This window comes from Acomys russatus, chromosome 1, assembly GCF_903995435.1.
Source record: "Acomys russatus chromosome 1, mAcoRus1.1, whole genome shotgun sequence".
In the NCBI taxonomy this organism is placed as follows: domain Eukaryota; kingdom Metazoa; phylum Chordata; class Mammalia; order Rodentia; family Muridae; genus Acomys; species Acomys russatus.
This window is the reverse complement of record NC_067137.1, coordinates 70,828,200-70,844,052: the sequence shown is the minus strand read 5'-3', so window position 1 is coordinate 70,844,052 and position 15,853 is coordinate 70,828,200. Positions and strand designations below refer to the sequence as shown.

General features: G+C 38.3%; 1 protein-coding gene across 1 annotated transcript; it reads right to left on the bottom strand.

Annotated features, from left to right (window-relative positions):
• Positions 1–12,574: 12,574 nt before the first annotated feature.
• Positions 12,575–14,629, bottom strand: LOC127188915 (60S ribosomal protein L24-like). Its single transcript, XM_051145326.1, has 2 exons — positions 14,509–14,629; positions 12,575–13,051 (listed from the first exon to the last, which is right to left on the bottom strand). The coding sequence occupies exons 1-2, from the start codon at positions 14,627–14,629 to the stop codon at positions 12,642–12,644; spliced, it is 531 nt and encodes a 176-aa protein (XP_051001283.1). The 3' UTR covers positions 12,575–12,641.
• Between the last annotated feature and the right edge of the window lie 1,224 nt (positions 14,630–15,853).

The following is a 15,853-nucleotide window of genomic DNA, read 5'->3' as shown; positions in this document are numbered from 1 at the left end:
TCCTCAGACTATAAAAAAGCAGACTGAAGCCCAGGGTGGTGGTGCAAGCCTTTAGTCCCAGCACTCCTGAGGCAGAGGTAGACTGATCTCTGTTGGTTTGAGGCTACAAAGTGAGTCCATGACAGCCAGAGCTATTATTACACAGAGAAATCCTGTCTTGAAAAACAAAAACAACAACAAAAATATCAGACTGAGCAAGCCATGGCCAGTAAGCAACATTCCTCCATGGCCTCTGCTTCAGTTCCTGACTCTAGATTCCTGCCTTGATCTCCTCCTACTCTACCTTTCCTTGATGGTGTTTATCACAGCAATAGAAATCTTAACTAAGAGAGTCACTAAACAAGACTGTTCATAATGTTACTGTCACCTGGACTAAATCACTGCCATTTTCCCCCACAGATAGCCTTTTCCCAGCCAAGTACTTATCCTGTTTCTACATATTCCTCAATGCCCTCAATTTATCAGCCAGAATCACCCTTCAAGAGGCAAATCGGATCAGGTGCCACTTTGAATAAACCCACAAGTAGTTGCTTTTCACTGCTAATATGGTCCACACAAGGTCCCGTGTGCCTGCCTGACTGCGCCATGTCTGTGCTCGATTACTCTGAGAGATTCTGCCTGCTGACCTTGCTTGCACCTTGAGCGTCATCTATTTCCTTTTCTCGGCCTGGAATGGCCTGTCTCCAGGAGCTAAGGTAGAGCAAAATCTCAGAGAGGCACAAAAGAAGGCCAAATAAAGAAAGAAATTCTGAGAAAGTACATAAGATGTGATGAACACACAGTTCTGATGTGAAAACATACCCTGCTAAGCATTTAAGACAACACCTCCAGATTTCCTACTATTATCCTTATACAGACACTCTTGTCTACATGTAACTTGGATCATTGGTATACTAATTATATTCCTCATAGGCTACAACTAAAAACTTTGTATATTATGCTAGTGTAGCCAAGTGCTTTTTTGTTTCCAAGTAAGCAATTAAGAAGCCTAAATCACACCAGGCCCAGAGCACAGAAAAACTAGGCAGTGCCACGTATTATACTGTCAACACGTTTCTGTCAGAACATACAACACTTTTAACGTTGTTCCCTCAGAATTATCTCATGGTATTTTATTTGATGAAAAATCAAAAATTCCTCATCTATATTTACTAGATTCAAATCATACAAAACAGGTAATTAAAAGGTCATTTGTTCTACGGGTGCCTGTGAGCCAGGTAGTGTGATGTATCTGTCTGAATTATTAATCCTTCAGTAAATAACCATCTTTTATTTCCCAAATTCCACCCTGCAATACATCTCAACATTTTCAGCACTTTCATCACTGTAAAGTTACAATAGAGTTAGACTTAACAGGTAAACTTAGAGACGGAAGAAGAAAAGATATTTATTACTATCCAGAGTTTAGCAGAGCTATCTGTATTTGAGTGTATTATTTGAAATCATATGTTTTGATCAAAATAACCAGAGATGTATTGTATTATTATTTTAAAGCTTAATTTTACTCAGAACTAAAATTTAGCCTGCAAAGGTTCTAAATTCAAGCATGGCACATATGACCTCACTGAAACTGACGTGTCAAGCACAAGGCCCTCAAGGGTATGCACCAGGTCCTTTTAGTATATACTGTTGCTGTTAGCTTGGTGTTGTTGTGGAACTTCTAACAGGAGTGTCTCTGACTCTGTTGCCTGCTCTTTGGACTTCTTTTCTCCTGTTGGGGTTGCCTTCTGTGAGAGATTTTGCCTTGTCTTCCTGTATTACGTTTCGTTGTGTCTGTTTGTCCTCTCCTAAAGGCCTTCTCTTTTCCGAAGTGAAACAGAGGGGAGTCAGCCCTGGGAGAATGGGGTGCGAGGGAGTGGGGAAAGTTGGGGGATTGAGGGGAGTGGAGAAGGTGGAGGTGACTGGGAGGAGTGGAAACTGTGGACAGGATGTATTGTATGACAGAAGAATCTATTTTAATTGTTTTTAAATATCTAAATTAAGGAAGTTGTATTAATCAAAAAAAGGTGTTCTTGCTATTTTCTTTGTAGCATGATGGTAGTTTGCTAGGAAACAGTTGGCATCAGTGTTTTTTAGAAAATTTGAAGGAGAAAAAAGCTCTGACATATTGTTCTCATTCCGCATACTGTGGTGTTGTTAGTAATGGCAGATTGCTGGTTTTGGTTCCTTTTGTCTTAGTGGTGCTGGCAATTACCTCTGGACCCTTGAACATGCTAGCCGAGCTCTCATTTAAAAAAAATTTTTTGTTGTTGTTTTGAAATAGAGTCTGATTAAATTCCCCAGGCTTGTCCTCACCTGAATTAAAAAGAAAGAAAGACGACCATCACATTCTGAATGAAAATATACACTCAGATTGGCTCCTGCCCTCTACCCTAGAGTATTCCTGCAATCCCAAGTATTAGCAAGAATTTTAAGGGGGTTTAAAGACACTATGTAACAGTGTCTAGTTATAGAGCCTCGCTGTCCTCTTACTCATATCCCCTGCCTCAACCTGCCAGTGGTAAGATGTTAGGCACACGTGACTATAGTCAGCTAGGAATTCATGTCCTAATACTGTTCTCTTTAGTATTTTTCACTTCTTCAAAAAGTGCTACTGAATGTCTGTTACCCTCAGATTTTCTTACTATAAGATGCCTTTATAGAGACAGAAAGACTGCATCTCCTAGGGAGCTCTAAGGTTCAAAGTCAGTCTCTTTAGCATGTTATTATTCACTTCATCTTCGGTCAAACACTGAGAATTATAAGTAATAATTTTAAAAAAATTGGTCCAGAATAATTCTATCAACAAAATTGGTAAGTTCTAGAAATTTCGTTCACTGTTTCTCAATTATTGTTCACTACATTTCTCTCAGCTCCTCCAAGTTCAGGGTCAAGACAAAGAGAATGGGGTCTAAGTTTTTCATGAAAGCTTCAGCAAGATATGATTGGCATAAAATTTTCTATTTGATAATGCACATAAACACATGAAACCATCTCTACAACTGAGATAACTTCATCTCTCACTTCTACAGGTTTCCAGGTGTCCACTTGTCTGTTTAAGCTTTAGTCTTTTTGTTAGTAACAGTTAATACGTTCTCCCTTCTTGATGGTTAAGTCCACAGTGCAGTGCTTTTAAGTATACATATGTGTTTTAGAGCATATATCTGGAATGGATCTTGTATGGTTGAAGACCTATAGTCACTGAACATTTTTTAAGATTTACTTAATAGATGTAGTGTTCTGCCTGCATGTATGCCTGAACTCCAGAAGAGGGCACCAGATTTCATTATAGATGGTTATGAACCACCATGTGCTTGCTGGGAATAGAACTCAGGGCCTCTGGAAGTACTCTTAACATATGAGACATCTCTCCAGTCCCACTCATTAAACAATTTATTTCCTCCTATCCAGTTAGCCAACCACAATTCTGCCATCTGCTTTCATAAGTTGAGCTATTTATGTCTTTCATAAGTGGTCCCATGCCATGCAGCACTTTTTCATAGATGACTTGATTCATTTAGCATGGTGGCTTGCAGGCTGCTGCATGTTGTCACATATTGTATCAGTTGTATCAGTATGGTGATGTGCTGGATAGTTTTATATCAGCTTTGATGCATGCTAGAGTCATCTGAAAGTAGAAAATTTCAGTTGAGAAAATGCCCCCACAAGATCAGAGGATAGGCAAGCCTGCTGGGCATTTAATTAATTAGTGATTGATGGGGAGGGGGGTTGGAAGCCCATTGTCGGTGGTTCTGTCCCTGGACTAGTGGTCCTGGGTTCTATAAGAAAGCCGTCTGAGCAAGCCTTATGGAGAAAGCCAGTAAGCAGCCTCCTTCTATGACCTCTGCATTAGCTTCTGCCTCGAGGTTCCTGCCCTGTTTGAGTTCCTGCCCTGACTTCTTTCAATGGTGGACTATGATATAGAAGTACAAGCCAAATAATACTGTTCTCCCCAGATTGTTGGTGGTTCATCATAACAATAGTAGGCCCTAAGACAGATGTTGACTGTATGAACACCTGCCAGATTGTTGTTGGTGGTTCATCATAACAATAGTAGGCCCTAAGACAGATGTTGACTGTATGAACACCTGCCAGATTGTTGTTGGTGGTTCATCATAACAATAGTAGGCCCTAAGACAGATGTTGACTGTATGAACACCTGCCAGATTTGTTGTTGGTGGTTCATCATAACAATAGTAGGCCCTAAGACAGATATTGACTGTATGAACAGCTGTACATAAACCATAGTTTCACTCCAAACTCAGTGATCAATGAGCAGTTAGACTGTTTCACACCTCAGTAATAATCAGCAATGAATTCAGTTTTAGAGTCATGAGAGTTTTCTTTTGTTGTGTTTTGCTTATGTTTGGTTTTCGCTGCTGGGAATTGAATTCAAGGCCTCGTGCATACTAAATAAGCACTCTGGCAATTAGCTTTATCTTTAATCTCATCGTGCTAATTAAGAATAAACTTCAAACATTACAACACTATTATAAAATGGTGTCCCATGTTTAGGCCAGTAATTATCATCCTAATGAAGAATTTGGGGAGATTTTTTTTTGTTGTTTTGTTGTTGTTAAAAATAAATATATTCTGTAGTAGAAAAAGAATAATCAAAAGCCCCACTATTTCATGACTCTGTACCATTTTAAATTTCTTTTTATCTAATTGAAAGCATATCGTAATATATTGCCCCTTTCAAGTAATCGAGTGAAATGCCACTAAATACATGAGGCACTAAGAAATTATTCAATGCTAGCTAATAAACTTCAAAAAATATCTTTTTAAATCTGAAATACCTCATAGACTAGAAAATTGTTAATTGTTTAAAAGTATCCTGGCTTTGTCATGAATTTAATGGTAAGAGCTAGAGCAAGGCAGGATCTGTGTCTTACAAACGCCAAAAGACATCATCCTAAGTACCCATAATTCCCCCTCACCACAGGTGTACTCTGTGGGGCTTCAGGAACATTATAACCAGAAGGCCACTGAGTAGATGCTTTGTGCTCAGAGACCTTCAAGGACTGGCAGGTGGCATTTCTCATGTATAAAAACACTGTAACACAAGAGTGCACTTCTGCAGCAGAAAACGATCAGCTTTCAGAGTCAGTTACCCTGCCATGCATGACTATTAATGTGACTCTCCATAGTATAACAGGTGTGCCTCTGTGTGCTGGTGACAGTGTCACATAATCAAAGAGTTGGAAAGCATTCAGGGTTAGCTCATACAGAAGTACTTTTAGGAAAATGAGGCCCAGGGAGAATAAGTGTCATGTTCTGAAATGTTCTGTGCAGATAATCCACTATCAGTGGATGAGGTTACTTTGCCTTTTCAAAGAATTCTACCTGAAACTTGAAAAATATACCAACATACCCACCCCATGCATATATAATGACCTAAAACTAAATTAAACTTTAATAATCATGCCTCTGAAAATAATTCTTACATTTAAAAATTAAGAGTATGTATTACTTTTTTAAACTGTTTTGTAGATGTAAAACCTATTTGACTCCAATTTCAGGAGGGAAATCCATTTCCATACAAAGGTATACCCTGTACCAGCACACATCACTCTTAACCTCTCAATTCAAATATTAATTTATAGAAAGATAAGAAGCATTTGCCCAGGTAGGTCCAATCTCAGTCAGTGTGCCAGATGAAAATGGCAGAGGCCGACCCAATTTGACATTATCAGTTAATAATGCATTGTGAGATAAGAAAATTGATGTTTTCTCCACTTTGAATTGCCAGGAATAGTAGGTCCATGGAGGCAGGCAGAACTGCTGTCCTCACTAATAATCACTCCGTTCTTTCTCCACACTACCAGACCTATTCATGAATTCACCCTTTCTACAGCAGAGGCAGCAGTGGAGCAGAGCAAAGCAGAAATAAGATCTGCTTACCCACTGTACCACAGACTGGAGAAAATGTAAGAAGCAGACCCAGACTCTAGAACATGCTACCTGTGTGACAGTGCAATGTAGGTGACCTCTAAGATCACAATTCCTTTTAACATTTCAGGGATGTTCTCTAACCCCCACAGGCTTGTCTGGATAAGATGGCATTTCAAACATGCTTGGCCCCAAAAGGGAGTATTTTTAACATATGGTATGTGGTACCACTTTTTTTGTCTGACACAGATTTGTTCAAAAAGAAATTCAAATACATAAAATTTGCTTTGTGAAAATGAAATAGAGAATAAACTCCTTATTTATTCTTAATTTTTATATATAGTATATATTAAATAAATAAATAACCTGATGATTATTCCTGTTCTATTTAAACTGACAATCCCATTCAGTAATCCTTTGGGGTCTGTACATCTGGCTTTTCTTAACATTTTATACACCAGGAGGCTTATATATATATACTGGACTTTCTTCATGGTTTCATTTCCTTGACATATTTTCAAGGGTCATATATGCTATAGTCTACATATGCATGTTATCTTCGATTTCTGACTACTATCCCATTGTATCAATTGATAGACTGCTTCAACAGCTGACAGACTCTTGAATATTTATGCTTTGTGAATTAAGGCTGCGATGAAATCCTGTGTATAGCATCATACGTTGACACGGTCTCAGTATCTGAGTTAAATATTCAGCAGTGGAACTACAAGATCCATTTATGCTAGCCCAATGGTTAGCGTTTACATCAAGTATATTGAATGAGTGAAAAGACTGATTCCAATCATGATGATTCTCTCTACCATCTCAAGAATGTCAAACTATGTGCCCAAGTGGCAGACTCATTAATAATCTTGTACCACATAAGGATATATCTCTCTCTGTGCCCTTCCCAACATACATCTCAATAGATGTTACTGGATAGGTCACTGTGGACCTAATTTGTATTTTTCTAATAATCAAAAAGTTACGTAATTTTCATGTGCTTATGTTATGTTAAAAATCTTTGGAGAATTTTTAGTTATATCACTTGGACGATTTTAATTGTATTGGCTAAATACAATTGTATGGGGTAAATAGTTGTAACCATTCCTTATGTCTTCTGCAAATTCTTGAAGATGCCATATGATATAGAAATATATCCTATCAATCTTTATGTTATCTTTTCAATTTTTGTAGTATCCTCTGAAGTCCAAACAATTTTCTTCATTTCTTTTTTGGAGTCTCGTTTTTTTTGTTTTGTTTTGTTTTGTTTTGTTTTGTTTTGTTTTTGTCCTTGAGGCCTTACTATCATAATTAAGGAGTTCTTGCTTTGTCTAAGGTCACAAAGATTTACTTTGATCTAAGAATTTTATAATTTTTTCTGTCAAACATGACTGTGACTTATTTTGAGTTTATTTTCCTATGTTTTATTTATTTTTATCTACATTTTAATCTATCTCAGTACCAATCATTGAAATAAAATACCATCATTTCCACAGGGAACTGCCTTGTCCTTACAATAACTCAGTTCACACAAGGAAAAGGATGTTTTTCTAGATTTTAGACTCCATTTACATAACCTTTGCAACTAAGACAGGAGTATAACTTTACAGGAATTTCCAGAATCAAAAGAGGGAATGCTCAAATATTAATCTTTCTTCCTTATTGTAGGGATTCTGCAGCTCCTCACTTGTGTATTAATTTAGAACCTGCTTTCAGAAGGACACTTTGGCAGAGAAGCCACGAGTCCTGAGACCACATGAAACACTCTGCTGTCTCACCTATGGTCAGCATCTTCTGACTGTAAATGTGTGATATTTTCTATTATCTGTACCTCTTTAAATTCTCTTTAAAATATTTTGTCATTATTGATTGTTTTAAACTTCCTCTTTTAGTAGTCTACCCTTTCAATTCTATCTTAAATGGAACTGATTTTTAACTGAGTATTTCTTTTTTTCTTTTCTAATGCATAGAAGTACAATTTTAATTTTTTGCATAAATAGTGTATCTTCAAAGCGTCCCCAACGTGTTAGTTAGTTCTAAAGCTATTTTTAATTCTGTCAGCCTTTCTATTTATAAAAATATAACCTCTACAAATGGAATTAATTTTATCTCTTGCTTACCATTTAGAATATGGTTCTTTGTTCCAACATAGGCAGATCCTCTAGAAAATGCTGAATTAACTAGGGTAGGAGAACAGCCAAATTTTGTGCTGAGTTCAGACAGAAGCATCCAGTCTTTCCATAAATTATTCACTTCAGCTGGTGGTATTTTTGTAGATGCCAAATCATGAACCCGAGCAAGTGGTTGCTCTCTTTCTAGTTTGTTGTTGTTACTGTTTTGTTTCGTGTGTGTGTGTGTGTGTGTGTGTGTGTGTGTGTGTGATTTACTTGTTTGTTTGGTATTCCTACAATGACAAGAAGTTGAACTTGGGTTTCTATTATTGGAGTTCTATTGTTGTGAACACATGACTTTTGACCTGTGTTCTATTAATATAAATGGTTCCATTAATCATTAAAATTGAATGATTTTCAAGTATTTAATTAATCTTGTATTCCTGAGGCAAACCATAGATCACACTGTGAAAAACATTTCATGTCACATCATTGGGTTTTCTGGATTGAGGTTTGTTTGTTTTTCTGTTTTTGTTTTTTGTTTTTGTGTTAATGGCTGTATTTACAAAGTCTTTTAGTTTGGAGGTTTTGTGTGTGATTTGGGAATCAAGATAGCACTTGAGGTGCTATCCCAGAGGTGACTGAAACTTTATCCTCCCCTTCTGATGTTGGGGTGACCCGCAAATATTGTATTTTCTGGTTAATGAAAAAGTGTGTTTTTAATTGTTATTTGAGGCTGGCAATGCCTGGCTAGCAGAATATGTAAATACCACTTCTTACCTGCCTTTAAGAAAAATAAAACAAGCTTCCTTTTTGCATAGTAAAGAGCTGGCCACTGGAGCTGGGGCAGGGGGTACTGGATGGACTTCCAGGAAGATTGAGCTACTGGGAGACTCAAGTAGATTCAGAAGGATGCAGAAGGAGATGCAAGGGAGCCAGAATAGAGCAGGGACATGGGCAATGAGAACCATTTGGTGGAGACATGGGTTAAGTTAAAAGCTAGCTGAGAGACCGTACCAACAAAAGGCCAACACCTTTAAACTATATAAATGCTTCCATGTCTTAATTAAACCTGGAGTGGGATCTGCAAAAGCCCCACAGTATTCTGATTTTTGAAGACAGTGTAAAATCCACACTGAGTATGTGTTCTCAATTTCACTCATATCAAATAACGTTTTTGGATTTTTTTATCACTTTATTTTTTGTTTGTTTATTTTTAAGACTGTAATTTAGTTATATTTCCCCTTTTTCTTTACTTCTCTCAAGCCTTCTCATATATCTTCCTGCTCCTCTTCATATTCAGGACCTCCTTCTGATTGGTTTTGCATGCATATATGCATTTGCATAAATATACATTCCTAAAAATAACCTGTTCAATCTTCATAACGTTATTTGTATATATGCTTTCAGATATTCTAGTGTCGCTTATGTTTTTTTCCCTCTGACTCACTAATAATCTAGAAGTGTTTAACATTTGTGGTAAGTTCAACCTCCCTACTTTTTGAAAGCATTTTATATTGATTGATTTTTTTTTTTTTTTTTTTTTTTTTTTTTTTTTTTTTGCTGTTGTTTCTTTGGACTGAAACTGTTTCTAGTCTCTCTTTTGGTCTCAACACTTGCACCAGAACACTACTGTCGTCACTATGAGGCCTTCTAGAAAAGCCTTACTTTCCCCAGCATTTGTTTTTACTATTCATCATTGTATGCTTGTTTAGTGACTTCTGTGAACTAATGATTCATAGTCTTATTTTTTATGTGTAGCCACAGACTTCCTCTGTTTGGCTGTCAATAGTAGATTAATGAATAAGCAGATCTCTTTGAATCATCTTTATTAAGGCACACCCCAGCCTCTGCTGAGGGTCTCCTTGTCTGTTAGTTCTAGCCTCGTACTCTGAATGCTTCTGGCTTATGTAGAGAGAGGCGCTGGCTGGCGTCCGGCTTCTGAATGAAGCCAGTGAAGCACCAGGGTTTTCTCAGGTCTCTGGTGGACTTTGAACAGGCTTGCACATGCACACAGCCTTCACAACCCTCAGTAATACATTCAAGCTTCTCAGTCAGGCACTAGGAACATGCTATGTCAGTCTGTCCCTAAAGTACCCTCTAGGCTTCCCACTCAGCCTCATGCTCCTCTCAACAAGTCCCACTCTTTAGAGCAGCTGTGATGCTGAGAACTCATGCTGATTCTCTCTTCTCCTTTTTCTTTTTTTGACTAATCTCCTGGAAAGGGTTTGCTCAACAGCCTTTAAGGCACATTAAATACAAACAAATCCCCTGAAAGACTTTTCTGAGACTTCAAACCATCCAACGATTGATAACAGTGTGGGTGTGGCCTTTTCAAAGCCCCATTCCGTCCTCTAAGGATCTCAGTATTTGCTGTTTTTCAGAGATATGTTAGGGAGATGCCAAGCAGCAGGTACAGGCCTTGCTCTTCTTAGGGACAGTCATTCTCCTTGCACAAGTGTGTCCTGTGTTTCCACAGCACTGATAAAATTTTGATTCTTTCCCCTAGTTCTGAAAAAGATGATTTTCAGTGTTCTCATTACTTCAATAGAGATTTTCAGCATTCTTTAATTCTCAATTCCATGAATGCTTCTTCACATTATTTTTCAATTTAAGGATTTTTAGTTTATAGAAAAATCTCTAAATTCTTTCCATTCCCTTATAGAAATACTTACATCAATTCTGTTCAGGAGGAAGTTGAACAAATGTTCCCTCATGAAAGACTGTAGATTCTCAACGTGGTGATCACACTGGCTCTTTGAATCAGCTGGGTCTAGATAATCCTGGCTCATCAGTTATATATTTTTTGAACATTAAGTTTTAAAAGTTTTTAGCCTTGTTCTTCAAGTAACACCTCCCCCTAGGGTCACTGTGAATAGAGTTATTAGACACATAAAGACATTATTCTCTTTGTTGCTTTTAAGGGGTTCACTCATGGAGCAAATGCCTAGATCTGGTACTTGGTTCTTATGACACTAATGCCATCTGCTGGAAATGCCACCATGGTGCCCTGAAAGGAAAAGGATGCTGTGTAGCCACTTCCTCTCAGTTGAAACTTTCATCCCTCCCTGGAGAAGCAAGGCTTGCAGGACTCAAAAGTACATAAAAGAACTTTCTATGATGTTCTAACACATGGCTCTTCCTCAGAGTTCGATAAGAGTGAATCCTTGCTGGAGATAGACTATGCCTGCTTGAAAGTTGCTTAGGAAACTTGAGTGACATGGCTTCCATCAGTTCTACCAGTTCTAAGAAGGGCTTTCCTATGACAGATGCAACTACATTTGAATCACTTTTATCTTCGAAAGCAATTCCAATAAACTAACAAGATCCTCAAACTAGATAATTGGAAATATTCCTTTGGTCTGTCTTTAGTGCTTTATTTGGGACAAACAGATTTTTGCTTATATCTCATATTTCCCTTAGCGTCACCAGGCAAGCATGGGCCACAATATTAAAAAGGCATTAAATATAGTAGGCTCTTCTCCTTGAACCTAAAGCAATTAACCTGTTTCCTGGTAGAAATACGTGCAAGAGAAAACACACACACACACACACACACACACACACACACACACACACACACACCAGAAAGGGGGGCCAGAGAGAAAGAGACAAGCACATGAATAGATATGTGCATATAGATTCACATCTGGACTCTCCAGCGGTTTGTAGTTTTAAGCCCTCACTTTTCAGTATCTCAAAGGAGCAATTTCTGCACTTGGTTTATACTCACTTATAATTAGACATTAGCCCCAAAGGGATGTCCCATGAAAGTCTTCACTTACCAGGAGATTGGGATAGATGTGAGGAATTCCTATTGGGACTCTAGGTGAGAGAAGTATGGGAGAATGGGGGAAATAGAAGGATCCAGAGGGTCCTAGAATCCTACAAAAAGAACATCATGACAGGCAGATCTGGACCCAGCGGGGTCTGCCCAAACTGCTGCAACAACTAAGGACAATATATGCAGTAAGCATTGAACCCCTATTCAGATCTAACCAATGGGCAGGACATTCTCCACAGTTGTGTGGAGAGTGGGGACTGACTTTGATGTGAACTCAAGGGCCCCATATTTGACCACTTCCCCTTGGTGCGGAGGCCTGGTTGCACTCAGAGAAAGGATAAGCAGGATATCAGGATGAGACTTGATAGGCTGTGACTATACGGTTGGGGAGGATGTCCTGTTCTGTTACAGACCTAGGGAAGGGGAATAGGGTGAAAGAGGGAGGGAGGGAGAAATAGGAAGATACAAGTGATGGGAAAACAATTGAGATGTAATCTGAATAAACCAAATAAATAAAAAAAAAAAAAAAAAAAAAAAAAGGAGCAATTTCTGGTAGAATCACCTCACCATGGTACAGTGGTTCTTTTATTTACAAATTTTCCTAATAACCATAATTAGTTTTATATGTTTCTTACAGAGTCACAACTTTAACTAGAATCACAGATTTTTAAATCACAGAGGGTTCTAGCAGTATCCAATAGAAGAAATTGAAAAATAGAAAACAAACAAACTTCAACTTCTCATTTAGAAGAGGTGATCCAATATTAACAAGTCAACTCTTATTGGAAATGGGTAGAAAATACACTTTTTTTTTTTTTTTTTTTTTTTTTTGAGTTAGAAACATCTTTATTTTTAAACTCTGATCTACCAAGTTAGCGTTTTCCACCAACTCGGGGAGCAGAGACCTTCCCAGGTTTCACTGCCTTTTGTTTAGGTGCTGCCTTTGTGGGGGCCTTGGCAGCAGTCATTGCTGTTTTCTTTGATGCCTGCTTAGCCTTTTTTGCTTCCTTGGCAGCCCTGAAAGCCTGCTCACATTGAGCTTTCCTACCTTCTGGCTTCTGGTTCCTCTTGGCCATTATATCAGCAAGAGACGCACCAGTGATGGCCCGCTGGAATTTGACCGTACGGCGGGTTCTTTTCTTTTGAATTTCTTCCGACTGTCCTTTCTTGTGTTTTCTTCTGTAGAGGACAGTCCAGTTTATCTGCCGAGGATTCCTTTTGGAAAGAAATGCAGACTCGCATTTTGCAGTAAGAAACTGTAAAACTTTCCCATCGCTTGTACCTGCTGAAACTGCACAGCTCAACCTTCATGGTGATAGCTGCCGGCCGGCCGGCCGGGGGGAAGATGGCAAAGAGCAAAAATACACTTTTATAAAAGAAGAGTCTTCTAATTGTGTGATGATTGACAGAATTGATAATTACTAAATGAGTCAGATCAGAACAGTTCTTACTACATTATGTATAGTCATTAAAATCATATGCTCACTGAAGGAAAATTAGGATGTATTATACGTATTATGATATATAATGTATTATATATATATCAAATAAATGACTTATAAGAAAATTCATAAAACATGATCAAATGGTGATCAGAGAAATAGTGAAACTACAGAAAGCTCAGTAAGCTTAAATATTTCAAAAATGTGGACACTAATCATTTTTATATCTTAACTATCAGATTTTTTTGTATTGGTTTATTTTGATTTTCTTTTTTGTCTGTCTAAAAATAGAATTCTTAAATTTTCTTCAGTGAATGGTATTTTTTCATTATAGACATATTCACTTGGATTTTTTCCTTATTATTCTTAGAGATTGTAGTTGGCATAATGTACTTCGCATTAAAGTAACAATTCCAGCAGTTTGAATCCTGGTGTGACAGAGGAATGTGCACTGGTTTCTCTTACATGTCTGCTTGGCCTGTCTTTTTCCCACTGCTTGTCCAAGCTTCAACACAGTTGAAGATGGCTGGGGGGTCAGGCTGGAAAGGACTTCAGAAAGACCAAGACATTTCCCTGCAGCCCTTATTCATGAACATCTGAAATCTAAGACAACCAGCCACAGTCCTTGCAAGTGAATCCTTGTCATTTGCAACTTACTGTTTATGGAGATGAGGAATTAGAGTCTCTCATCTTGGCTACAGTCAGGGGTGCTGGTGTCATCCAACATATCCACAAATCTCTGATAGGGAAGAAAGGACAAGAGAAATAATCTTAAAAGCTGTCCAATTTGGATAATGCCTGTGGACTGTATCTCTGTGAAAAGCACAATTTTGCCTTTTTGTGATTCTATTGAGCAAGTTGGAGGCTTAATTAGTCTTCCAACCAACACATTCTTGCATTTGTCTTAACCATATTTAAGTGTTATTGTAGCTTCACAGAAGCTACTGATTCTGAAGCAGTGGGTATTGATGGAATATTTGGATTTTAATTGTGATGCAGAAATTATAGTAATAAACATGTAGTTTTGTACAGACATTATTTCCACTCTGATGAATAAGCTCAATAAGGATATTATCCCAAACTTAAAAAAAAAAAAAATGTTGCAGACACCCTACAGGCCCGCAGGCAGGATGGGATATGGGCAAGCACAACTGCCATGAGCAACTAACTATGTGGTGGAGAGATGCAGGAAAGAAAGAGAGAGAGAAAGAGAAGCAGAACAGTTGTGCACTCTGAAGAGGGGCAGAACTGGAGACTAGAGGGTGGGGAAGAACAGGCTGGTCTGAGTAGCCTGTACTGCCATCCGAGGCCGTGGTGGTGTTTGAGGATATGTTCCTCCTGAGAGCCAGGTCTGGGTCTGTGGTCCTGGAGTAGCATGAGTCTGTGCATCCATGGTCCATGTTACCACCAAAAGTCATGTGGACATCCCTGGTCTGGGCTGCTCAGAGCTGGCCCTCACCCTCAGTGGATGATGCCCTCAGGAGAGTTATCCCCACATCTCATCTGGTCAGTACAGAGGACCTGACCCTGAGAGTGGGAGAGCCATCGCTGTACCTCACCTGGGCAGCACAGTAGAGCTGACCTACCAGCAAAGGCACAGGAGATCAGACAGGCTGACCAACTCAGCCTAACACTCAGGCCCAGATCCAGGGCTGAGTTCACCCATTCCCAACTTCTGCCCAGTCTATGAATTGCTGAAGCATATGAAGGGGCCAGTCATGCAGAGCCAAAGATGCAGGATCTCCATGTCATAGGGAAACAAAAGAACATCTAAAGGGAGCCTCAGTAAGGATCCACTATTGATAGTGTAGCAGAAGCCTAGGGCTTCAAACCAGATCAGTGAATCATTGCAATAAACATTTCCAAGTAAAACTGCTTGAGCAAAAGGGTATACTATGTGACACACAAAAGCTTCCATGTGAGATGCTTTTTTTGGTTTGGGTTTATATATATATATATATATATATATATATATATATATATATATATATATATATATATATATATATATAGTTTTGTTTTGTCTTGTGGAAAGGTTTCAAGGGTAGAGGGACAGGGAGATGAATGGAATTGGGGTACATGATGTGAAATTCATTAAAAATCCATAAAAAGTTTTAATGTTAATAAAAATAAAGTAAAATGATCATTAATATCTTGTAGATTGTTTAAATAAAAACAATAATCAGAAATGGAAAGCTGACTAAGCCATTAGAAACACTTGCTGCTCTTACAAAGGACCTGTCTTTAGTTCCCAGCATCTACATGGCAGCTCATAACTGCCTGTAACTACAGCTCCAGGAGATCCAACTGAAGTGGTGCACATACATACACACATGTAGGCAAAATATCATACATATGCATGATAAAAGTGAATTAATCCTTAAAAGTAATGTTAATCCATTGTGCATATAAACCACATTTTCATTAGCCATTCAGGACATCTAGGCTGTTTTCATTTCCTGGCTTTTGTGAGCAGCAACAATGGACATGGAAGAGCAATTGTTTCTGTAGTGGGACATAAAGTCCTCTACAAACACACGCATGAGCAGGACAGCAGGGCCATGTGGCTGATCTATTTCTCACATCTTTAGAAACATCCACATGGATTTCAGTAGTGGCTGTATCAGTTCTGTAGCTCTCGT